This window comes from Zonotrichia albicollis, chromosome 6 (genome assembly GCF_047830755.1).
Source record: "Zonotrichia albicollis isolate bZonAlb1 chromosome 6, bZonAlb1.hap1, whole genome shotgun sequence".
In the NCBI taxonomy this organism is placed as follows: Eukaryota; Metazoa; Chordata; class Aves; order Passeriformes; family Passerellidae; genus Zonotrichia; species Zonotrichia albicollis.
The window spans coordinates 29,501,974-29,527,939 of record NC_133824.1 but is presented as its reverse complement, the minus strand read 5'-3'; the positions used below and the strand labels follow the sequence as shown (position 1 = coordinate 29,527,939).

The 25,966-nt window shown below is 41.7% G+C and overlaps 2 protein-coding genes across 2 annotated transcripts in view; one reads left to right on the top strand and one right to left on the bottom strand.

The window, feature by feature from the left end:
* The window catches only part of STARD9 (StAR related lipid transfer domain containing 9), a 93,422-nt gene extending 90,766 nt beyond the window's left edge, over positions 1–2,656 (top strand). Inside the window, exon 34 of the mRNA XM_074542970.1 lies at positions 495–2,656. Coding sequence (XP_074399071.1) covers positions 495–596 — 102 coding nt within the window. The 3' untranslated portion in view covers positions 597–2,656. The remainder of the gene's footprint in view (positions 1–494) is intronic.
* Positions 2,287–25,966, bottom strand: part of CDAN1 (codanin 1) — a 33,533-nt gene continuing 9,853 nt past the window's right edge. Inside the window, exons 8-28 of the mRNA XM_005479990.4 lie at positions 25,259–25,368; positions 24,475–24,564; positions 23,347–23,422; positions 21,130–21,338; positions 20,391–20,505; positions 19,443–19,586; positions 18,660–18,826; positions 18,041–18,122; positions 17,269–17,358; positions 16,166–16,220; positions 14,991–15,124; positions 14,228–14,331; positions 12,631–12,780; positions 12,165–12,228; positions 11,594–11,672; positions 10,447–10,604; positions 9,396–9,503; positions 8,949–9,012; positions 7,621–7,823; positions 6,814–6,921; positions 2,287–6,050 (exon numbers count right to left, since the gene is read on the bottom strand). Of these exons, the coding sequence (XP_005480047.2) occupies positions 5,925–6,050; positions 6,814–6,921; positions 7,621–7,823; positions 8,949–9,012; positions 9,396–9,503; positions 10,447–10,604; positions 11,594–11,672; positions 12,165–12,228; positions 12,631–12,780; positions 14,228–14,331; positions 14,991–15,124; positions 16,166–16,220; positions 17,269–17,358; positions 18,041–18,122; positions 18,660–18,826; positions 19,443–19,586; positions 20,391–20,505; positions 21,130–21,338; positions 23,347–23,422; positions 24,475–24,564; positions 25,259–25,368 (2,436 nt within the window). The 3' untranslated portion in view covers positions 2,287–5,924. The remainder of the gene's footprint in view (positions 6,051–6,813; positions 6,922–7,620; positions 7,824–8,948; positions 9,013–9,395; positions 9,504–10,446; positions 10,605–11,593; positions 11,673–12,164; positions 12,229–12,630; positions 12,781–14,227; positions 14,332–14,990; positions 15,125–16,165; positions 16,221–17,268; positions 17,359–18,040; positions 18,123–18,659; positions 18,827–19,442; positions 19,587–20,390; positions 20,506–21,129; positions 21,339–23,346; positions 23,423–24,474; positions 24,565–25,258; positions 25,369–25,966) is intronic.

Genomic DNA, 25,966 nt, shown 5'->3' with positions numbered 1-25,966 from the left:
AATTTATTTAAATGCTTATGTAGCAATAAATTCCATTAGTCCTTTAAACTCACCTATTTAAAACTTAAGAAACATTTTTTAAAATATCATTAATTACCACACGGATTTTATAATGCATAGGTGAAATTTATATATGCATTTAAAAGTTTTATATGCATTTTATGCATATATGCATATGCATTGCCCTTTGGTGTATGCACACACATTTTCAGCAACACTGTGTGTTTCAAACTAGTAAACTTTAATCCAAGCTCAAACTCAAAAGCAATGTGGGTCATACCTGCGAGAAGCAACATGGAATAGCAAAGTTTTGCAAGTCTGTGGAGCGTTGGGAAGAAAAAGATACAAACCACACCGCAATAATGGCATTTGGGTGTTAACTACTTTTGTGCCCAACGCATCCTCATTAAATCAGAGCGGTTCCAGACTGGAGAAGTGTTCTGCTTAAAGCAGGCACAGACTCCACGCTGCAGCCTTTCCTGTAATCCCTGCAGGTGGACCTTGGTGCCCCGGCCATCCCCGCCAGGCTCCTGAGCTCTGTGGCGAAGCGGCAGCCCCTGGTGATCGCTCAGCTGGCTCACCTGCTCACTGCTTAGTGCTGCTGCACCGCGGGCACTGAAGAGCTCCTGACAGCTCACAGGGACACACGGGCGTCAGAAAGCGCCATGGAAAATGCTGCCTCCTGAGGCAGCCACCACCAAGCCTCACTTCAGGAGCCTGGTTGCTACTGCTGGACTCTATGGAAGTGCAGTTAGAGAAAAGGATCATTTGTTTTAGCCAACACCACTTATAAGAAATGCAGCAAGTTTAGTGGGGAACATCTCCTGGAAACAGCAGTGGAAAACCTCCATGAAAGAGAAGAAAGGTGTACTGCTCTATAAAGAGCAGAGGAAGATACCTTGCTTTACAATAGCCAGAATCATACAGCATATTACTTAACTCCTGTTTCCAAGCAGCTTCAGAGATCAACTTCTTTAAGTAAGTTTAGCCTGGAAGCAGTATCTGTATGGCTTGAGACCTTTTACCAGCTCTTAAGCAGAGCTGCAAAGCTACTTTCTAATGATAAGTACCAAATGCAGAATTCCTGACTGTGTAGCTAAATCATTTATCTTAGCTGGCTGCCTGCTCCCTTCCCTTTGAAGAGGGAAGTCAAAGCAGCGCAATATGCGCTAGTCATCCTACACCCTGGATAGATTTTTCATGAATTTTCTGACTGCTTGCAGGCAGTGTAAGGTGTTTCAGATTGCCACTACACTAAGCAGCATCAGTAGACACCATCATACCTCAGGACACAGTTTTACTGTACTGCAGAATCAGGTGCTTTCAAACAAAGAAACCAAACCGTTCTACACAGTGACACTGTCACAGATAGGTTAGTACTCAGTAATCAGCTTGTTCCTAGAATTTAAGTCCTGCAAGTAAGAGTAGCTCCAACACTTTTCCATAATGCCTTTTCCCATCGGCCCTTCTACACTTGCACCCAAATGCATTAGGATCTGAAAATATAGCCTGGTCAGTCTTACCACACTTTGTTCATAATGTGACCAGCTGTCTCACTGTAGCAAATACAGACTCTTCCCATTCAATTACCTCATGGGACTTCTGTGGCACTTAGTCCAACAATGCTGCTGTCAGGCTTTACATGTTTGTTCAACACAATTCCCTAGCTGGTTCACATGTTCCTAAATTTAAGCAAAACCACAACCACCTCAAATATCCAAATACCTTCATTTAATTCTTCAGCACAACAGTACAGAATCACTTTAGATATATCTAAGCAATAAAAGCTGCTGTGTTATGCTTTCATTAGCTCAAAAAGCCCACATTGTTCAAGAAGGTCTTGCACTTTGAATTTGTCAAGTGAGAAATGTGTACTCAAGCATCCACCCCACTGCAGCCAGTGCCTGCTACTTTCACACCATTACTTTCAATATAAGGTGAGTTTTCCCAGCACATGGTGAAGTTAGCTGCACTTCCCACCTTTGAGTTCAAGAGCCAAGATCTACTTTTACTCTATTTTTGCACAGGTGTAATTTTGGCTCTCAGCTTCTATGTTACTTCCTGTTACTAATATAGTGAGTTTTAAAGGAAAAGACCATAGCTATTTTGATTTGATACTTAAAAATATAGCAGTTTTGATACATACCTGCCCAAGGCTTCCTTCTCTAACTAGATCAGGGAGGCTGACAAAAGTTTTTACTTACAAATTTGCTTTGTTTCATCCTTGGCTAGTCATGGCTACAATCTTAACACCAACATATTAGTGTTCTCTTTTTGGTGAGGTGCAGCCTTTTGCTAAAAGCCTGAGTCACAGCATGGTTCACTTTGAGCATCACACATCTTGCAGCCCCTCAAGGAAGAATGGGTAAGCTGTCACAGTTTTCTGCAACTGAGCAAAATGAGATTTCCAGATTTGTAATGTGTCAATGTCCTCCCTTCAGTGGAAACCCAGAAGGAAGAGCAGACAAGGCAGAACAGTAAAGCCCCAGGAAAAATGAGCAGAACCAGCAGCATGGGATATTGGCTGTCTCCCCAGTGCTGCTCCTGTAGCTTTCCAGAGGAGATAGGGGAAGTCTTCATACAACCCACAACAGATTTGCTCAGCGCTTTGCTTTTTTTCCCTTTTATTTTGGACATGGCACTAGTGATAAAGCAGGTTTTGTAGGAAAAACATCTCGGGGGACTCCTGTTGATCAATGATGCCAGTGCCTATGAAGGATAGTGTCTTATTGTACAGTGCATCAGATGTTTATTTTTATATATACTTAAAATTTTTTTTCTACGTTTACAGATTAAGTTATTTATATATGCTTGGTTTGAAGCGTTTTTATATGCTATCAAAGCTAAGTTTTATTTTTATCAGTATTGTAACTTTTTTTTAATACAGTCTTCAATGGATACTAAAAAGCCTATTTATATGAATGTTTTCTTTTGCAAATACAACATTTCTTGGTACTTGCTAATGTATGGCATCGGTTTGTTTGGAAGAAAGAAACAAAGGCCCAGCAGATATCAAATTTGTTTCTCTACAACAGGCAAAAACCAATTTCCTGTAAGTTACTGCTGAGCAGCGGATGATCAAACCAATTATATTGTATCACCTACGGTTGCATCTCTGCTCCTAAATCAAGGTTGCTATTTTCATATCCACAATAAATGGTATTTTCTACACAAGAAAATGTGCCCCACCTTATTTTGCTCCAGCTAAGATACCCATCTATGGAACTATGCTGGATAGAAAATCAACACAAAGGCAAGTTTGTGATAACAGATGTAGGTCTCCTACTTACCTGCTGAGGAATGAGCATGGAATATGAATTTTTGCCACAGGAATCAAGAAGCCAGTCACTGCTTAAATTGGGGTTCTGTGACAGTGCTTTCTCCAAGCAAAGGGGGTTTTGTTTGGTTATTTAAAAAAAAAAAAAAAGTTGTGTGAAGCTTCTTCCTGGCTCCTGTTACACAACTCCCCAGACCAGCACATTCAGAAGGAAGTTAATATAACACCATTTTTCCTAATTCTCTTTTGAGATCTTTGAGTTTGCAATAGGAAAGACTGGCAGAAGAAAGGCCACACCCTCAGAGCTGGCTTTCAGTGAGCTCCTGCTCTGCTGCCTGCAGCACCTCTGGCACCAGCAGCAGTGCCCGGAACAGAGGGACTCACACTGAGAGAAAGCCGCCAGCCCGGGGGGCTGCAGGGCCGTGTCCTCACACATGGTCCCAGGCAGAAAAGCTGTGCTGCACCCTGCCCCTGGGCCTTGGATACAGAGCGGGGCACCTGGTGTTACACAGCAAATCTGCCTGGGGCTGTGGATGCCCAAGAACCAGCATCACTGCATTAAGCCATAAGAACACAGAAACAGGGGCATTTCTTACCTGCTGGTCCCACTGCACAACTGTCTCCAGCCCCATAGGGCACAACTGTGTTCTCTGGTTGCTGCAAAGTGCTCCTGGGGCTTGGTCACCTTTTAAATAAAGAGAAGGATAATTCCAGTATGCTGAGTTCATGAAGATGACTGTGGCATAGTAGCTATGCAAACAGTTTCATAACAACCAAAAAAAATCCATGCCAGAACCAAAAGCACTTTTTTTAACTCATGCATTCCAGTTTCTCCCCCTTGCACCACCCTGCCCTCCCTTACACAGCAAAGTAGATTTCTATTTCAGCAGAAGTTCAACAGGCCAGACAGGAGGTCTGTGCTGCACTTTGTCTGCCCCATGCTTTGTGGCAAGGTTCCCATTTTGTTATTCAGCTTAATACCAAGAGGTTCTATACTGACACCTTGAACACAAGACAAGACATTTAATAATGTTTATTATGGCAACAATTTCAAATGAAATCTGCAGCAAAACATCACATAATACTCAGCCTCAGGGAGCAGGTATGGCATGATATGGTGTACTTGCTCTTCAATTTGTATTGAATTGTTCCATTTGTATTTGTATTGCAGCATGCCTACTTTTGGGGACTCTTTTCATTCAGAAAGCCCCTAAAAAGAGGAATGCAGGTGGAACTTGCCAAATCTTTCAATACAGTGCTTAATGAACAAGACAAGAAAAATTACAATATAGGTCAGACACTAATGTGCCTCTGTGATTTCTCTTTCTGTATCACATATTTTAACAGAAGCCACAATTCTACGTAATCAGTCCTGTCTGTAGTTTTGTTTCAAAAACTAACTCCAAGATGTTACCTTTTCTCACCTTGTACAGGGAAGAGGTTAGTTAATTAGCAAGCTAAACAGCCCTGGGCTTCACCTTGTCCAGAAACTGTTCTTAAGTAACACAGAACTTGCTTTCTGGAAAAACCTACAGAAATAGGACACTCCTAGACAAAAGGAAATAATGTCCTCACTGCTTTGGGGCAGGGGGAGGCAATCCCATGAGACAGCTGCTGAGCACCTAAATATATTCTGCTACTCACCAGCAGTCCCTGTCCCAAATCTCAGTTCAAGGAAATACTTGGGAAGAAGGAAATGAACAGGAGGTCACACTCTTGGTGTGACCATCTGTCTGTAAGGGCAGAAAATGCCCACTGTCCTCCAAGAAATGGGCCCCTTTCAAAACCCACTCTCCAGAGAACATCACAGTGCTTCTTCACTTTGTCTGCTTTTCCAGGCTGTTGCTCTCTTGCTGCAGCACTTCCTGACTGATAAAACCCAAACTCAAGGCAAGAAAAATTATAAAAAAACAGTGAATAGCAACCAGATTTCATGTTCACAACTATAAAAGTGTCTTAAAAATATGTCTTCAGTAAAAAATATAAACAGATATTTTATTCCTTATTTCTATGAAAAACCCTGGGAATTGCAAGTTCTGTTTCCAATAAGAGATGGAAAAACACTTAAGCATCCTTTAGGAATAATGCCATCAATGGTCTAGGGGATTTATCTAATATGGTTTAACTTTTAAAATCAGTCTTAAAAAATTAAAATCAAACCTTCAACACTGAGCTTACAATGAAAAATAAATATAGGCACATCTCTGTGTCATATAGGTTCACCTCTTCCTTCCTCTGACTGTAGAGGCTTTGTTAAAAGACAGCATGAGAAGTCACACTGAGTTAAGAGACAGCCACCAAGAAATCATCTCTCTGATCACAAAGTAACTTGAGTTGATTCCTAGGTCTGGTCACAGCTGTTGCTGCACAAACACAAAAAGTGTTTCTGAGTCCAAAGAACAGCTGCTCTGAGATGCAATCAAGGTGCTTAAAAGACTTTTGACTTGGAGATCCATTTGCTGATGCGAATCCTTCAGCAGAGTCGCCATGGCAAAATGTCCATGACAGAAAGCCCAATGCAGGTTTTGGACCAAGTGGCCGCTTAGCTTCAGTATGCTCCCAGCCAAGAGCTCCCTATCCTTTCAGAAACACTGAAAATTCCATGGGCATCTTCACTAGTAATTTTTGTCCACAGAGTCCACCTCTGCTAACTTTGTGTGGCCATAGTAGCTAGAGATTGTCTGGTCAGCTCACAAGGGTTAGTCCTGTGCTCCTCCACCTGATGTTCTGATACAAATATGCGGGACAGCCTTTTCAGGTCTTTCACAAAATCCTGCAACAAACAGACACAAACCAGAGAACCCTTAGTAATGGAAACAAAAGAGACTGACTTAATTTTTCCATAAAGAAAAATTTATGTATAACAAGGTTAAACACGTTGATGGTTTTCCAGTGCAAAAACCTAGAGGAACTACAGAATTGACTGCAATGATGAATGCCTGCAGACATTCCCAGTCTCCCTTCTGATGCCCACACCCCTTCTCAGACAAGACCACTGCCACAATTTAAATGGTTAAAACTGCTCCAACCTGCAAGTGCTCAGCCTTGGAATACTGTCCATTTTTAGCAAGGCATTTGGGTTGATTCCTACATTTTGATTGTGGCCAGAACAGTGAGGTTCCTCTAGAACATTCCAGCTGCTCTCACACTCTGGTGGTAGGAGGCACAGGGATATAAGTGCAAGACTGGCCAGTTAAGACACTCCCCAACACGTTATTCTCAGCTGGAAAGCAGCAAGCACACTCAGGCTAGAACTGAGAACTGGTTAACTGAGCCAGCTGGTCTCCAAACCGGTTTACAATTCTGGAAACGCTTCCACTGCATGGGCAATGGTGGATTCACAGAAGTACAGCTTTCAGTCAAACACTAGCAACAGAGACAAGCTTGTTGGAAACCAGTCCTTCCTTGGCATTAAGCAGGAACAACAGATGGGAAGGTTATGGGCCTTAGCCATATTAAATAGAAACACAAGGATATTCTGTTTACATAGCTTTACTTTTTATTTTATTTATTGTCTGTGCATATCTAATACTTACTGAGGGCCAAGGGAGCTCTTCAAGGATATGCAGGCAATTCTGGATTTCACTAGTTCTCATTAGTTCATGTTCTATAAGACCATGAAGTAGGAAAAGGAACAAATCCCACTGCACAAGAGAAAAAAATACCAACAAGTCAAAAAGAAATGGATTGTGTGCTTATTTCTTTATCCATGTATAATTCACACTTTTCTTTTTGCATCAGAACATGGGAAAAAGCAGCAAGCACATTATCTATCTGCGTGTGACAATGAAGGCAAGAGCAATGTCCACAATGAATGAACACAATTCCTTCAGTTCTTACATTGATTTTCTTCTGCCATAAAATAAGTATATGGTATTATAAATTCTCCATCTATAAACACACCAAGAATTTAATTCCTGCCTCATCAAGAACACTGAAAAATTATTTCTTTGATTCCTGAAATAAGCTGGGTTTAGCCTGCAATTAAATAGGGTGATTTTCAGCTTTTGTTGGAGTGCTTGTCACGCCAACACACATGCAGAAATGCAAGCTGATAAAAGGCACAAGGATGCAACCAATGACAGCCACGTGTGCAGCCCTTGCAATATCCCAGGCCAAATGGGCCATTTTGCCATTGGCTCCTAACCAAAACTGTGCCTTCCTGAGAGCCCCCCAAGGCAGGCACCAACCCCTGACAAGCTGTACACATCCCCCTCTTTCACTGCCCCACAGAAACAAGGCCAACCCGCTGGCCTCAGTCACACAAGCCCCAGTGAGCACTGTGGGCTGGCAGAACTCCTACACAAATCCCAGCCTGCCCCACACATCGGAACGAGCTTTACCTCTCGCTGCTTGGCTTCTGCAAGATAACCCATGTTCTTCTTGCTGAAGATCAGCTGCACGGGCACAGATGTCCCAAAGTCCTCCTTCCAGATGGAGAACAGCAGCTTTAGGAGGCCATAGGTGGGATTGTTCTTTACAGGCAGCCTCTCAGGGCTCTTCTCTGGGGATTTGATCCCAAGACTCAGAGGAACACGATCTGAAACTAAAAGGAGGAGGATAAAAGAACTCCTACAGCTGCATTATTTCCTTTTCTAGTCATCATCTTGGTTCAGCAGCACAATTAGGGAGAAGAAACCAGTGAACCTAAGAGGAATGGAGTTTGGAAATATTAGCTCAATATTTCAAAATTATGACCTTTGAAACTATACAGACAGTATGACATAGGAAGAGATTTCTATTCCTCAGACAAAGAACACCAATTGGTTGGAATATAGCCCAAGTCCTGAAAGTCAGCCTAATATTTAGTCAAAGAGAACCTAGGTGTTACTGCAAAGGAGAGAAGAGTAGCACAGTTAAACATTTAAGTCTATAGACAGACTGAACAGCTGTCCATAGTTTAGACTCTAGGCAGAGTTACATGACTTCACACAAGTGAAAGCAAAACTGAACCGTGCTTAACTACAAATGAACATAAACGGAAGGAAGATACCACTTCTTCCTTGGTACAGTCTAATGGAATGGGACAGGTTGACACTGCTGCTCCCAGAATAAATTTCACAACATTCAGATGTGAACTGCCTTCTGGAAAGACAAATTATGTATAAAACTTCTAAAGCTGATTCTAAACCCACAAAATTAGAAGGCTGTCCATGAAGAACACACCTGTGTTGAGATCACAAGCTTCTGCTCAGAGAAAAACTGTGTTTACATATCAGAGCAAGAGAAAAAAACAGACTGAAAATGTTCACAGGAGTCATAATACAAAAAAAAAAAATTACTTCCATTCTTTCCCCAAAAAAAAGTCATAAAAACATAATTTAATGGAAAAGGCCCTTACTTTTAGTCAAAAAAGCCCAAACTCTACCACAATTTTTCAGAGGCAGAAATACTGGAAAACATCTCCCATATTTAACTGAAGGTGTCAATAAATAAAAAACAACAGATGTGAAACAGATCAGAGGGATGGTTAGTCACTGAACAACTCTGTTTTGCAGAATGTAAATGGGAACAAGAGTAACCACCCAAATTGACAGAAAAAATCTTCAGACTCAGTGGCACCAAGGAGAATTAAATATCCATGAGCTCTTAACACTTATATCTCTGACCTCAAGGATCTAAGAGAACTCTAATAACAGATTTCAGTCTTACATAGCTTATCATAACTTACCCAGCAAAGATGCCAACTCAACCGTGCACTTGGCCAGCTGCTGTTCCGATGTGGGACATACAAACTGGAAAACACAAAAAAAAAGTTGTCCTTTTTTCCCCATAGAGCAGATACAGCAGACTGGACAAAACAGGGCTCCACAAGGGATAAAAAATATCCAAGAAGGGCAGGCAATTTACATCAAGAAGCACAGAGCTGTAATGAGGAGGCCACTAAAGACTGAAAGACAAAACAGTCATATATGAAAAGGGCACTCACAAAGGCAAACTGAAGTAACAAGCAGATCTACACAGTATAAAAAAATACAGTGCAAGATTGCCACATTTGAGGTCAAATAAAAACCTCTCAACTGAACTCAACTGTGAGGCAAAGAAATTAAATTTTTCAGATATCAGACAGCCGAAAGTGATTCAAAGGGAGTTTATGCTGCTTTTTTACATCTTTTACCTTTCTGCATCGAAGTGTCTGACTCAACCTTCCCAGCAAGCACTCCAGCCACACGCAGTCAACCACTTCACCCTCCTCCCGTGGGCCCACAGCAACACAGAGAACATCCTTGATGAGAAAGACAACAGTAACGCACACATTAGTGTCCTGCTCTTCCACAAACAGATCCTTAGACCTGTGACAGAGCAGTTTATAAATAGTTCTTGGGTCCTCATTAAAACCAGAACCTAAGTTAGTATATATACATTTCATAAGACAGAGTTAAGCTGATTTTCTACAACCTTACCAAGATCTCATTTTCTAGCACAGTTCTCACTAATGTTACAAAGTAAAACTCAATGATGGCAACAAATTCATCTTTCTTAAAAGTACTAGCACTGAAAGCTCTAAATAAATTTCACAGCACAGCAAGCAGTACAGGGTAGAAGTGCTACAGAAATCCAGACCCCTCTTACAATGTCAGGGAAGCTTCAGTGCCAGCCCAGAGGTTTCCTCATACAAATTACCTTCCTTTTTTTAGCACAAGCAAGAAAGCATTAAAAGATGTGAACTCATTTTCACACAACTGCTGGGAAAGCAAAGACAGTGATAACCAGCATTACTTGTCTGTCAAGCAGACAAACAGCTGCAAAAAACACAGTCAGAACAAGCAACAGTAAAAGGCGAGGTGTTCAGAATTCTTTCCCTTATGGGGTGCATACTTTAAATGAATGTGAAATTGCACACAATACCATGGGGTCTGCACTGTGGTTTCCATCCTACTCATGTCAAAAAGGCCACACTGCCATGCTACCAGAAATCCTGTATCTGAGACAGCACTCCTAGCAGGGAACTCTGATATAGACACAGCAAGCAGGGGTTGGAAAAAACCTGAGAACTTTTCATCATGCTTCCTAAGCACTCCCCACAGCCAGCTCCTCAGAATCAGAACATTCTCTTAAAAAACCCACCAAACAATCAAAGAAAACCCTACAAAACAGCAACAAAAACAAACCGCAAAAACACCAATGTGAAAAACAGAAAGGCAAGCCAGGAAGTGAATATCACGTACCTTAATCTCATTGATGATCTGGGAGGGAAATGGAGCGCAGTGCTGACAGCCTGGAGGACAGTCCCTTCTCAGCTCAAGAGCATCCTCGCCTGGCAAGGGAAATCCTGGGACTTTCAGCATTCTATTGAAGGTTGCCTTTACTTCCCTTTTGATGAGTGCTAGAGAGAACAGAGAACAAATCCTGTCTGCTTCAGTTTCTGTCTCCACTGAAGCAGAGAATCATTTCCAAACACTCTTAGCCTTTCATTCCAAGGGCCACAGCGTACATTTTCAACTCCCTCTCTCTGACCTCCTACTATATTTAATGTGCAGAGGCAAATCTGGAGAGGGTATACTAATCCACAGCTGTAGAAGACAGCCACCCACCACTGCCAGGTACAACTGGCAACTCTTCTCACTTCCATAAAAATATTTCCATGGGTTTAACAAACGCAGTAGCTAAGCCAGAAGGCAATGCCAAAGCAGAAAGCTGATTCAGTGTGATCATGCTAGTTCAACCACTGTGCCCATAAAAACCATATGTCTTCTACCAAAATACATTTTGATCAGCATCCAAAACACTAAACTCCTGTGGCTGCAAATGGTACTTGGACATTCCTCCCCAGGCTTTTGGCCCAACCTCTTGAAAAAATGGGTTTTCAGAGATTCTGAAGAGTTGCCAGTGCAGTATTACAGAATAAAAAGACTACATTTGCCTTCAGCCTGCAGAAAATGCACCCAGTCCAAGAAGTGTCTGTTTAACAGGAGATTTCAGAGGCATTCTGTACATGTGACCATATGATCATCCTTTGAGACAGCAGTTGTCTGTACACACTGGAAGTGCTAAGACAACTTCAGCCTAGATGACATTTCCAGAAGCATTTCCACAGCATTTACTCTCATCATCCTACAAGACTCCATAACTAAAAATCACTACCATGGGCCAAGTCCAAAAGATCCCCAATGAAGGTTCTTAGAGCTAGAAATAATTATAATTCCTCCTAAACAAGGAGGAACAGAGCAACGGCATACTTTACACTAAAAAAAAAAAAAAACCCAAAAAATGAATAGGACCAAGTACTTTATAACACTGTCTGTTCCTTGATCTCAGAAAAAAAGGAGCACAATGCACAGGTTAGAAGCTCCAGCTCAAGGTAAAAACACTCACCTGCAATGTTGGCAGAGAGCCAGCCACAGGCTCTCTCGGTAGCCAGCTCCACCGCAATGTTTTCTGCACTACTTAAAACCTTTACAGGGAGGATAACAAATCATTGGAGATTTACTATCAGCCACAGCACTGCAGTCAGTGAAAATTCAGAAGGAAGTCTAGAGGAAAAAGCTTAATTTTGGCATGCAACAATTAAACTGAACACCACCTCCTCTATGGAAACAGCTGGTTTGAGCAATACAACTGAGGCATTTTGATTTTCCGAAAACCTCATCAACTTCTTGTGGAAGTTGATGCTAAAACCAATGCATTATCATTGCAAGATAAATGCAATCTCTGTAACATTCTAGCCTCATTAGTCAGCTATGAGCTGGAGTATCACTTTACCCACAATATGCAAGGCAGCCCAGTAGAAGTGACTCTTCTTAGCTATCACTCAGTCCTCCCATGAGGGCATCAATAGATTTTCTTTACCTGAGCTATTAAGGGATAAGTGAAGCAGCAATGGAAAAATGGTAATGATCCAGACTTAAAGTCAAGGCTTTTAATAAGTTTTAGGGAAAATACATACTGCTGCAGATGTCTCTTCTGGCAACAACACTCTTACTGCCTCAGGACCTTTTTTTTTGCAAAATCTACAAGAAAAGGAAGAAAGTGTGCCATGGGGTTAGTCTAGGTTCTTGGACAACACTCAGAGGTTCATTATGTAGCAATGCAATAAATCAGACTAAAAGAACAAGACAAGGAAAGGGTAATTACAAGCAACTAAGCTGCAATATCAATTCTCCAAAGAGGAGAAATACAATAGCTGCAGCGGATGCCTGTTTGGAGCAGAGGGACTCACAGCACCTTTATTCTTTTCTACAAACACAGTATTAACTGGCTGGAGCACAGCAGACACTCACCATAAGAAGAGCAGAGGGCATGGTTTATAATTACCAGAACCTGAGCATGACAGGTCAAGCTAAATTAGGCTCATAAATTCTGCAGTAAGAAGAGATAGGAAGGCACATGTTTAAATAACTTTTCCTCCTTACTCTTTGCCTTTGATGAGTGCCTGGGCCCCTTCCTCATACAGATGAGTGCACACCTCTTCAAGCAGTTTGTCATTATTAACATCCTCCTCCTTCACTTTATCTTGCAACATGGCTTCAGCCCTTTGAACTAGCTCTGCTACCAGTGTTGCCCTGCAACAAAACAAAGAGCAATCAGGCAGATTGAAATCAATACAGAAACAGTGCACACTAAATGCACCATCTCTTCTCCCCAGGTTAGGGGGATACCCATCTCAAATGCTATAAGTCACTCTGCTAAAAACAAATCAATCATGCTGTATCATCTATATCATCTCCTTGTTCTGTGTGTATAGAAGACAACAGCAATGAAGATACCAAAACAGTTCTAAGATTCAATAGTCAAAAGTCTTTAGGTTTTACCAAAAACTTTTTTGGTCACAGGTCTCCTTTTTGGCAGCATTACCCTTGTACGCTCAATTGATAATGCTCAGAAGTTCAAAGATGTCAGCAGCAGCCACTGCAACCACCATTCCTGGGGGCTGATAACATTTAATGCCTTCAGCAAGCTTGACAACAGATCAGTGCAAACTGAGCAAGCTCATGAGCTGGAGGGCAGGGCCACCACACAGGAGGGCTGTGAAAAGAGGGAGAAATGGGATTGACTGTGCATCTGTACAGGCTGGGGTCTACTGGCTACAGAGCAGCTCTGCAGAAAGGACCTGGGGTTCCCACAACAAGGGAAGGGAGTTAGGACTGTCCAAAGAAAGCCAACCTTATACTGGGCAGACAATAGCAATAGTGCAGCCAGCAAGTCAAGGGAAGTTACTGCTTCCCTCATCACTGGGAGGCTGCATCTGGAGTATTGTGTCCAGCTTTGGGATCTCAGGACAAGAAAGCCATTGACAATCTGAGTAACTGCAGGAGAAAAGAAAAAATTATTAAAATAGCTGGGATGCTAGAGCACACACCTACAAGGAGGAGTCAGTTTCACCTAGCCTGGAGACAAGAAAAAGCTGAAGGGAGAAGGAAATTTACAGAGAAGACAGAACAAGACTTTCAGGAAGAGCACTGCTAAAGATTGACAGGAATATCCACAAGCTGGAACAATGGATAGCTATTATGACACGATACAAGAAACATTATTCACAAAGCCTGGGAAAACTGAGCATTGGACCATGGTAGAAAGAGGTGGCTGAATCCTCATCCTTTAAAGATGGAAACTTTTCCAGCTGGAAAAGGTGCCAATAAACCTGACCTAACTTGAAAGCTGGGTCTGCTTTGAGCAGGAGTTTGGATCAAGTGACCTCCAGAGGTCATTTCTGATATGAGAATTTCCTATCATTAGCAAGAATGCTCTGAAAAGGCTGAAAAGTCTCAATGCTGCACTGCATTCACATACAAAGTGTCCCACAGATGTATCCCCCTCCTCTCTACATTCCTTCACAAATTCCCCTCTATCACAGCAGATGTTGCTGGTCAGTCCTGCACAGCCTTGGTGTTCTGCTACGCAGCACACCCCCATGGAAGCTTCTTTCCCCCACACACACAAGTTTAAAGGATCAACTCTTTGTCTAATTATAATGTAAAGTTACTTCTTAAGTCACAGACCAGCACTTACTTGATGTGCTTCACACAGTTGGATCCCACCCTCTCTGCCACAAATTCCACTGTCCTCCGTAGGGAAGGAGGCTGGTTGTGGAAGAAAGCCTGTTCCAAATCTACCTGTTCAAGAGAAAGCACTACAATTGATTAGAGCACTCCACCCTCCTCTCACCAGCACAGGAATGGACAGAACTATCTTCTGGAGATCTACTAAAAGACAGTTTGCCTCCACTAGAACTTTCTGCTACTGTAGCATTCATCATCCCAGAACAGTACACCCTATTCCCTTCTAATCACTTAAAGCTTATTATCAGGGTTTCTGAAGCTACAAAAGACCTGTAAAGGGGAATGGGAGAGTTCTGACAGTGTCTACTAGTAGTGAGTCACCACACAGAGCTTGTTTTGGGAAGAACAAGCCCTTTTAATTAGAGGCTGATAATCCTCTAGGCTCCTGCGCACGTCCTTCTCTCAGTGGAAAGCATGGCTACAATCTAACCAAAACAAAGTATGAGAAACATACCAACATTTTATGTTAAAGAAGAGGGAAATAGATAAATAAGACTAGCTGTTCCAACTGCAAGAATGTTTACTGACGTTATCTGGATTTCAGCACCCACACCATATCCCAGCCACATGACTGTAACAGAAAAACAGGGAGTGAAGATACCTGACTGTTAAACACATGGTCCCTGGCATTAAGAGACCACTGTATAAACCTGCACTCACACAAGCAAATTTCTCGTGCCCCTCTCCCCCTTGTGACCCCCTAATTCCGTTACCTGCAGCTTCCGCTGCGTGACAGAAGCCTTGGGTGCTAAGGACTCTGCAGCTGTGGGAGTGATTTTCCTCATAAAACCGCCATTCTTGCCTCCACTACCAGCCACAAAAGAGGCAAGTAGTTTACGCAGTTCACCTGTACAAGAACACATGCAAAAGCAATCGTCAACCCCATAAGAAAGGAAAAAAACTAATCCCAAAACTCAAGAAAGAAGCTTTCACTTCTCCCGTCCTGTTCCCAGAGCAGATTCTCTCAGCTTCTACAAAAGCAGAAGCTTCACTGAAGCAGAGGGGGTATCCCACATGTATAACTGGCAGGGCACAGCAAGGCTCTGAAGAGGAAGCTTCTGAAAAGCCCCCTAGCAGATGGGACTTGTTCAGAAGGATGAGGGACCAGTTATTTTTGTGCTTTCCTTTTTAGTGTGGCACGCAAGAACTGTAAAGTCTACAAGGACAACAAGGGGAGCAGTTAAACAAAATTCCAAGAGGCAGGAGCAAATCCTGGGGGAAAAGCTGGACAACTTATTCACCCCTAGAAGATTTTGTGAGACAAGTTTAACATACAGTTTGTGAGACAGGTTTAACATACAGTTTGTGAGACAGGTTTAACATACAGTTTCTCTACTAAGCCTCAGTAAGAAGAGCACCATCTCCCCATCTGGGACTCTATTGTCTATAGAGAGGAATTTTACCATTGGCAGACAGATCCCATGAAAAAGCTATCTCAAACAAACTGACAAAACACCAGGGCACAAAAAGATTTTTCCCCTCTGCCTGGCAGCAAAAATCTGCTCAAGGATCAAGACATTTCTTGCAGCACAAACTCCTCTTCCTGCACCTAGGATAGAAAAGCTGTGTTGTTGTAAAGCTTCCTTACAGCTTGTAAGGAGTGGCTTGCCCTGTCCCTCTGGATTCAGGCTCTGTGGATCAACTATCCTGACTAGGTAACCTCCCTCCCTCAGCTTTAGCAGATACTATCCACAGCTGCAGGAGCTTCTGCAATACAGCTTCTTATCAAGGTTCTTGCATATACAACTGGGACCTTTCATTGTGAAGAGAAGTAAGAAAGGTGATCCAAGGACTCAGTACCAAACAACAAATATAAACAACTGACTAAATAAAAGTAAATACATACTAATATATTTTATGTATATAGTAAAAATAAGTAAATACTCACCAAGATAGGGACAGCAGGTATAAAGTAACTGCTGATCCACCAAGGGTACAAAGTCCTGGTGAGAAAATTAAGGAAATGCTGAAAGGATACAGTACAAAATAAACAATCTTCAAGTCAGAAATCCCATACATGCAGTCACAGGCAGGTTTCAGGGCTACCTTTCCATGAAAACAATAGCTGGATTTCAAACACACAGTAAAATAATGAACTTTGCAGCCCAAGTGTTCAGTCCCCATAACACAGAATGAGCTGCTCTTCATTTATTAGCCTAGCCCAGCCTTTGCCCCTGATCACTATCAAAGCCCAGCTGAAAGCTGCATTAAAAAAAGGAACCAGGACTGCTACCACAGCCTCTACTCATAAGGGAGAAACCTATCCATGGAGGAAAATAAATGAGGCACATCTGCTATGCATTACACCTCCACAAGTGCCTTCATCCATGGAACACCATGCCAGGGAGAAATGTTAATTCACTATTAACACAGAACATGCAGGGCCATAGGATGAACAGGAATTGCAGATCCCATCCACCAAGGAAATGTATCTTAGCATCTACACCACTTTTCCATGGAATACTATATAACCCCTTGCATGTCTAGGAATTATCTGAAACATCACACATGCCATACCCTCACCTCCTTTCCTGCTTGCTCATAGCATTTTCAGTTCAGTCACCCTTTATCATGACACTGGAAAACAGGTGATCTCACAAACAGCAACCTTGCTCTACAGTCCCATCATTCTATTTCTGTTCACCATTACTTTTGCTTATTTCTGGGAACAGCTACAGTTTTGTCAACTCACCTTGCAGGAAAATAGCCTCTCATCCTCCAGCATAACTTGGCACCTGTTCTGCAAATTATTGCAGCAGATGAGATGGCTCCTGCCTGACAGAAAACCCAGAGCTGCAACACAGAGTTCACAACCCATAACAGAGATGCAATTGAGGCACTTGGCCAAATGGGCACCACATCCATTGGCCTCCATATGCTCAGTGCAGCTGTCCTGAAGGCAAGTTCCTGATCAAATCTTACAGCTCCTGAGGAAGTGGTAGGTCCATCTTCCCTCACTGATTCAGAAGACATGCTGCTGCACTAACTCACCAGAGCTTGAGCAGATGTCACAGTGTCCATCACAAATCTCTCCTGCCTGTCATCAGCAGTAAAAAACAATTCTTCAGGAACTGATGGAACCTGAAACAGAAAACCCAGCAGCTGCAACCCAAAATGAACACAGTAACTTCCACTATTTCTGATAACAGGACATTAAAATCTCACCAGCCTGCCACCCACAAAAAATCACCTCACTAAAAATCTTCTTGCCCTGAGGAGAACTTTCCATAAAACTAAAGACTTATTTTAATCACAGTAACAAAAGCCACCTTTCTTATTCTCCCCATACAGCATCTTCCACATTTCCAACAGGTTCCTGCTAAGAAATTAACTTGCTTCCAACTGGAGGCACAAAAGAATTTTAAAAGTTCATCATACATCATCCCTCTATCCAATAAATTCCTCAGTAATTCAAGGCTGACAGCTAGCACACCATCTTTGTGACAAGAGCTTCCAGGTCTAACAGCAATCAGCTGTCAGTTTTCTTGCAAGGTTGCAGATTAGTAAATACAGAATGTATTTCAGATGCAATTGCAATTCCTATTGGGAAAAAAATTGTTGCTTCACACAATTCCACTAAAGGAAAATAATTCTCCACTAAAATACAGTTATTCTTTAAACCCCACAACAGGGTAGGAAACCCATGATAAAAGAACAAACTACTGTATTGAATTGTTTTAATTCATTTCAGTACTATTTTGTATTGAGTTCTGTGCCCTGCTTTTTCTTCAGAGAGGAGTTACATGCACAGAGGAGACTCTACCTGAAAAAGCCAACCCAGAACTGCAAGGATCAGCAGCTTGTTCAGGAAACTCATCTCCTTGTCTTCAGAAAGGACCATTAACCTGCCATGCACCACAAGTAGCAAGACAGAGTGTCAGTTTTCAGCAGCTCAATTTTCATTAAGGAAAACATTCCCAAACCATTCACTTACCAATTACACTATCTATATACCGTGAACACATTCCTTGCATGTCTGCCTTTTTTGTATGTACCTGCATAACATCCTGTCTTAAGTTTACACTAGACAAGCCATTCTCTAGAATGTGCTTCAAATTTTCCTCATGTATATAGGAAAGAAAACTAGAAAATTATTTAGGCATTGGAAACCTTGTAGGTTTAAGGTCAAAATTCAAGCTCCAGTTTGAAGGTCAATCACAGCTGCAGATGTAGAGTGATCAAGCGGGATTTAAAGATTTTGTTTACTTAATAAAAACCACAAATTTGAATCAAGTATTAATCCCGAAGTTTAGACTGTGTTCTCTTTGCAGCTTTATGTAATATAAAATATGCATGATTTGCACCACAAAAAAAAAAAAAAGAAAGAAAAATCAAACATTCACTGAAAAGTTCTTTACAGATATAGTTTCCCAAGCTCTTACCTGTATACCTGCAGCAAGAGACTAAACACTTTCCTGTAATAATCAAGGAAAGGAGCAACATAATCCACAAGGGAAAGGTACTCCACAATCCAAGGAATAGTGAGGATAGAACGTTGATCCCGAATAGATTGTCTCAGAAGCTTTAATATATCCAGTACAGGCAGGGTCTTAAAGGATAAGAGAAGTTAAACCAGCAGCTTGAAGTTATCTTCTGCTACTTATAGAAAACTTTTGTCTATATCTTGACTTTTCTTTCTAGGATTTCATCTTCTGTACTGGTGACTTCTGGCTAATGAAAACACTTCTTTGCACATGACCAGAGGTAAAAACCAAACTATGACTGCAACCAAAGGTCCCACTGGAAATTTCAAAAGCAAGGCTAAAAGCCTGACTACATACAAAATGGAGTCAAGGTCTATTGCTTCCGTTCGGCGGCACACTGCTGGGAGATGGGGGCAAAACTAACACAATCAGTTCTGGTAGCTGGATTTTACATTATCAATACAAGTTGTCTTAGCTAGGTGAAATTTCTGGTATGACAGACCCAGATTAGCAGAAATAACAGAAGACTGACTACCTTACCACTGGTGCTTTACTCCCTCTTTTCGAGATTACACAAATTCTATTTTCCTTTGTTCCCAACCCCAGAATATGCAGCAGGGACACAGGACCGCACAACATCATCCCAGGAACACTGGCTCGCTTTGAAAGAGCATGACTACCCACAATGCTCCCTGAGCTAGCAGAAGTGCCTGTCCAGCAAAAGGCAGTGCTATTCCTTACTTGGTTTCTCAGCGCCAGCGCGGAATCTTGCAGGTCTCTGGTTGGCTGCTCCGCAGTGCGATAGGGCAGGAACACAAGGAACCCCAGGAACTTGGCGAGGAGTCGGAGACTCAACAGGGCCACGGTGAAACGCTTCTTTTCATCCTAAAATGAAGAAAAGGGAGCTGAAGCTATGCTAGCCCACACTGGCAAAGCAAATGTCTATGCTAAACCTCCACTCCTTTCATCTAAAAGGGCCATATAGCTTCAGCTCTGCTTTTTATAAAGGTAAGTTTCCAAAATACATATTTATCAAGTATTTTAAATTGCTTCTGTCTCCATTGCTTCACCTCTTCACAAGAGGGAATTATTCAGGAGCTTTCTAAGACAAGCAGCTGCTCAATCATATCTATGCATTAAGAACTTTGGAGTCAATGAGAGGCAGAGCTGATCTCACATTGCCTCCTTTATAGCACTACTGCTCTGCAAGTCTCCATCAACCTTTGGCTGCTACTTTGCTAAAAGACAATATAGACATTTCTTCACTCAGATATGCAGACCTGAGTGAAGAAACCTGTACACCTATTAACAAGTATATCTACAAATTCAATGTAACTAAAATCTTTCTATATGGAGAAGTAACAAGGAACTTATTGCAATGGGGTGCCACAACTGGATGTGGTTATTTCATTGATCTAACACAGGTTATAACAACCTAAAGAGGAGGCTTTCACTTTCACACTATTCTGCACTTGTGACAGTTCTATGAAGCACCCTGAGGCATGCAGGTAAGGGGTTCAGACAAATTAGCAAATTGCAGAGTTATGACAAAACCAAATGACAAAGCTCTTGTCCTGTAAAAACTGTGGTGGAAGCTCCAAGCAATTTACAATCAAGCCAGTAACTGTTTGACTACTGGAACAGCTCAGAGAAATTCCTGACAGATGTGTTTGCACAAAGCAAACCTACCTGTTCCTCCATCTCTGCTTCCCCATCACTGTGCTCGTGCTCCACCAGAGTAAGACCATTCAGTTCAAGTATCTTCAGGCACAGACTATCCATCAGGTGCTGATTGAACTGGTAACTTCAGCAAAAGATGATGATGAGTCAGACTGAGCTGAAAACAGCAGTAAAACCTCAACTAACACACTGCAGAATTTTGAGCTTGTCTTGTGAGTTGTAACAATCAGCAGACATACAGCATAACACAATGACAGACAAGAATGCAAGAGAGAAGACTTAGGACTGGCTGACCACCTTCATTTCCACTCTTCTTTTGTACTTTTTAAGAGATGCTATGTAACAAGTCTCAGCATAAGGATAATAAAAATCAATCTGCCAAATGAGGTATCAATAAAATAACTGAATTTAAGATAAAATTTTCACATAAATTATAATTCCCCCGTGCTGAGAATTGTGAAAAACTAATTAAACAAAACAACCTGGCTTCATTCTGTACACCTTTAGCTTCATGCACTATCACACAAGAAGCATTTGTCCAGTCCAGTGTCCTTGCTAGGTAGCACTGCATGCCTTGGCACTGGGAAATGCTGACAGCTCCAAAAAAATACTGTGGGTTTATAGCAGAAAAATCATTACCATATCATCTAGTCCCAACTTTCTGGATAACTCCCATCTGCAAGAGAAACATGCTGGTGCTTCCACTGCCCACACATTTCAGAGGGAATAGCAAGCCCAGGCCACTCACCTTCCAGCACTGAGGATGAAGTCCCTGAAGAATTGTTGGCACCCAGGGAATGAAGGGGGTGGACAAGGCCCTCTGATGCTCTGAGAAACAATAAATCTCTCCTGCAGCCTCTTCAGACGGCTCAGATTATCAGAGCCCAGCATATTAAGGACATCCTGGTCTGGGGTGTCTCCACAGCTTGCACCACCACCGACAGGACCTTTGCACATCTTTAGGAGACAGAAAGAGCAGCGAGGTGGATTATTTGTAACAAGGCATCATTTCACTCCATCTCTCAGCCAGCATATTATCCCTTCCTCACAAGACTGCTTTTGGAGTAATCCACGCATGGTCTTTCCTGGTGCCCAGGAACATACAGAACAACTCTTCCCCATGCCAAAACATGTTACCCACCTTGGTCATACACAGCCTAGAGGTCTTGTGAGATGGAATTCCAATCTTACACTTCTAACTAGGGCATACCTAGCAGACTACACAGGGATATGTGGAGAGAATGCCTATCACTCTCACAATCTTCATGAACCACTCAGTAGGATCTTTAGCTCAGCCTCCAAGGAACATGATGCTGCACTACATGTTCCCAGGGCAGGTTTTCCTAAACTTCCGCAGAGTTAAATAACATTTAAAAATTAATGCCCCATTGCCTCAAACACACAGATACAACTCAAGACTCAAAAAATTACAGAACTGCAGAACTGTTAGGAAGGGGTCTCTTGGATCATCTAATCCAACCCTGTTGTTCAGTCAGGGTCACCTCCTGACCTGTCAGTGAATACTACTGAGAAAAATTTCACTCCCTCTTCTTCATTCCCTCCCAGCAGGTATTTATAACAGCACCAAGGCAACCTGGAGCCTTCTCTTCTCCAGGCTGAATATTCCCAGGTCTCAGCATTTTTTCTCATACAAAAAAGACTTGGTGCCTTAATCATTTACAAAGCCCTGAGCTGGACTTGCTCTCGTAAGTCTGCATCTTTCTTTCCTTGTGCTGGTGAGCCCAAGACTGGACACAGCACTTCAGACATAACCTAGCAAATACCCAGCAAAAGGAAAAGCTGACTGCATATCCCTACATCTAAGTTGACTGCATATCCCTACATCTAAGTCATGATAGTTTTAATGAGAGAGAGTATAATAATAAGAAGCAACATTTAAGAACGTCTATCAAGTGAGCAAGTACTAGGTCCATTTATTCCAAACAGAGCCCATGTTCTGGGGGCACCTCCCCAAAGGAATATCTTGCTTCACTTCTCTACCTTTAAATTACCAGACCCTGACACAAGTCCTCAGTCTTGGTTCATTTCTGCAAGAGCACCATAATCCACACCAGAGTCTGCAATCATTTCCCAGACAGACACACTGGATGCATTGAAGACACCGGTTTAGATCCATTTAGATTTTTGGCTACCTTTGTGAAATCCTGCAGTCTTCATTAAGAAGGCACAGATACAAAGGAGAAATACAGCACCTATGACTAATTAAACCCTACTGATGCAACAAGGTTAATCTTACCTCTTTCCCACAATTTCCATGAACACACCCATACAATCACACAGGTCACTGATGCAAACTCAGACTTGACACTAAAGGAATTTACAACATTCCAAGAGCATGCAACTTCCTGGCAATGTGTGTGAGCTAACACTCAAGGTGAGGCTCTCTGGCTGTTTTGCTCTCCAAAAGGAGCCCACCAATAAGCCACAAGTCTACAGAGAATACAGCAAATCTTCTTCTTCATTTATCTACTTACAATGAAGGCAGATGATGCTTGAAATTGGCCAACACCCCACCCCCCACCAAATTACAACAGCAATACCGTACCAAAAACCAGCCTGTTGACTGTTACACAGATTTTTTGCACTCATGCTGCTAACAAACACAACTAGGAACCTCTGCACTTGACAAATGCCAAAATACATCCCGAAAATTTCCAGAAACTGTACTAAAATTAGAAGGACAAAGTAATTAACCATGAAGAATGAATGCTTACAACTCATTATGTTCTCAGTGTGCCTTATTCCTCATTTAAAGAGACTTCACTGGTAATTTATCACTGATTATTTCTGAAGAAGGAAAGAAATTCCCATTCTGAAAACTTGTTTCTCCCCAGAAATGTTTCAATAGGAAAATCTCAAAAAAGCTCCCAAGACATGGCTTGTTTTCTCAGGCCAAGGAAGGATCAAACCCACTTTGATGTATTAAACAGCCCAAGTCATTTACCTGGATAAGCTGCTTCTGAAAGAGCCTGGCGAAATGGCTGTGGTTGCAGGTTGCAGACAGGTGAGCCATCATGGCCCTGTGAAGGAAAACATGATCAGATTCTGACTGGAACTTTGTAGTACAAAAAACAGTGTTCTAACCTCAAACTATACCAAAAGCATTAAAAACCCTACTTTTAAGAAAGCAATCTCCAAAGGTCATTGAAAAAAAGCAATATATTTATAACCCAGTTTACCAGGCATTGAGCCCCACCTGCTGCTGACATGGAAACAAAAATTCTCCCTGAGCACCTGCAGAGCAAATACAGCTCTAGAGATAAAAAGAATCTCTTCCTTTCCTTCAATAATGCTGTTATTTAGAAAAAAGAATAAACTCATTCAGTTCCCACTCTTCCCTGCCCAGAACAGTAAGTTGAGATTTCACATATATGAATTAAGGAAACAGCAATAGTACTACTTCTGATGCCCCAAAATTTCTCAGTTTAAGCCTCAGCCTTGTTTTGCTCTTGTGGTGAAATGCCACCTACATACACGTTACTTAAGTAGGCTGGTGGTTGAGATTAACACAGAAACCCACAAGGCAACTGCTTTCAATGCTATAATAGTTTCTTTATATATACTGCATTTTGATAAAGCAATAAATGAATAAAACAGTCTGCTCTCCACAGAAAGACACACAGTTGTCTTGTTTTCAGAGCCAATGCACTAGACCCCTGAAATAATGAGAAGAGTGAACAGCTTCTGAACATATAACACACTTCTCCTCACTTAAGAGGAGCCTGACATGGAAAACATGACATGCACACATGAGTGTATATAACAACAATGTTCAGACAATACACTGGTTTTGAGAGTAGCTCTTCCTGTGATTATGAAAGGGAAAGATCAACATCAGGATTGAACAAATTGGGCCCCTGCCATTTATGGCTTGTTTCTTTAAGGTAAAGGTTGATGCCTTTCAATTCAGAAGCAAGTGTACATGGGCAGCTTTTTCCAAGCAGCCCACAGCACCCTGCAGTGTAGTGCAGAACATCAGGCAGGACATGGAACTAAGGATGCCAAGTGCAGCATGATTCACCAGCAATTCAGCTACATTAAAGAGACAGCTGAAGTTGCTTAGGGCTCCTACCTGATCTTGTTGCCCAGAACTCTCTCAAAGTCCCAGCCAGTTTTCTCATTGTTATCCTCCCATTCACGCAGAAGTTCATAAAATATATCCCTGTGAACCAAGATATTTAAGGGAATGAATTCCCACTCTTCAAAATTTGAAGAAACAACAGAGCATTAATTGTTCCAAAGCTTCCCAGCAAGAATCTACCTCAGATTAAGTAACTCCAGCCTCCAATCATTCAGATACCTTTGAAAAACTCATAAATGTTAGCAGTACTTCAGTGAGTTTCCATTTTCCATGTCTTTGACAGCAAGTGCTTAAGCTTGTTATGCCCAATCTATGATGGAATGACCAAAACAGCCATTACCAGACAGACATAGTGAAGACTGAGAGGCAGCAAAGAATAAGCCACATGTAGTAATACCTATGAGAAAAAGAAAAGGACCAAGACAACTTGTCATTCTGCCCTCACCCTGTCACTGCAAGCATGGAGAGAGGCAGCAGGAAGAATAAAAGCATACCAGATATATATGCAGAAGCAATCCAGTAGGGTGACACACTGTACTGGCATTATCAGAAGTCTCAATAACTCCTGAAGAATTAGGCTGTTCTTCTCTAAAGACATTAACCATTTAGTTCCTGCAGTCAATACGGACAAAGACTTTTTTTCATTTAATTAGAGCAAAAAATTCAAGATTTTCTTCTACAGCATGTAGCATACATGAGACATTCTTAATATCATTTAGTCACAATCATGCAAAGGTTATACCTTGAGCATTCAGGAACAGTAGAAGAAACTTACCTTTGTTTCTTAAATATGTGAAATGCTCTGTCACTGGGAAAGTTTGAACGATTATCAGTTTCTGGCTGAAAAGAAACAGACTGTACAGAGCATGGCAGCAGGAGAGACACCTGTTAAAAATATAAAGGCAGTCATTAAGCTAATGGAAGTCTCTAAACGATCTGAGACCAAGAAAAAGAGCAGGGAAGAGGCAGGTTAGGAAACAAGTATCACTAGCTGAGTTGTTACTACATGTTACTTCCCAATTCCTAACTACCAGCAAACACCAACTTTTACAATCTACACTAGGCTACAGAGGCAGAATCACTCAACATTAAGAGAGAAAGTATCTGGTCCCCTTAAATCTCTGCTGACCAGATTGCAACCAGTATTGATACAGTACCCACAAACAGTTGAAATATACCTTCAATATAGGGCTTGGGAAAATTCAGGATCCTGGCTGGCAATTTCTGTTACCTTACTCTTTCTCCTTACTGTTCTTCAAGTAACAAGACCTTTATTTACAACTTTAACAACTTTAAAGCTCAGCTACTGACAAGTCCCAATCTCAGTACACTGTCCTTTCTTTGATAACAGTAATTTCCATTTTTAAAAGATGGATGAAATGAGATACAAAATACATTTCTACCATGCAATTCCCACCAACCAAACTAGTTCCCTAACCCAGTTGATTACACAAGGGAACCATTTTTTCCCAGTCTGGATTGT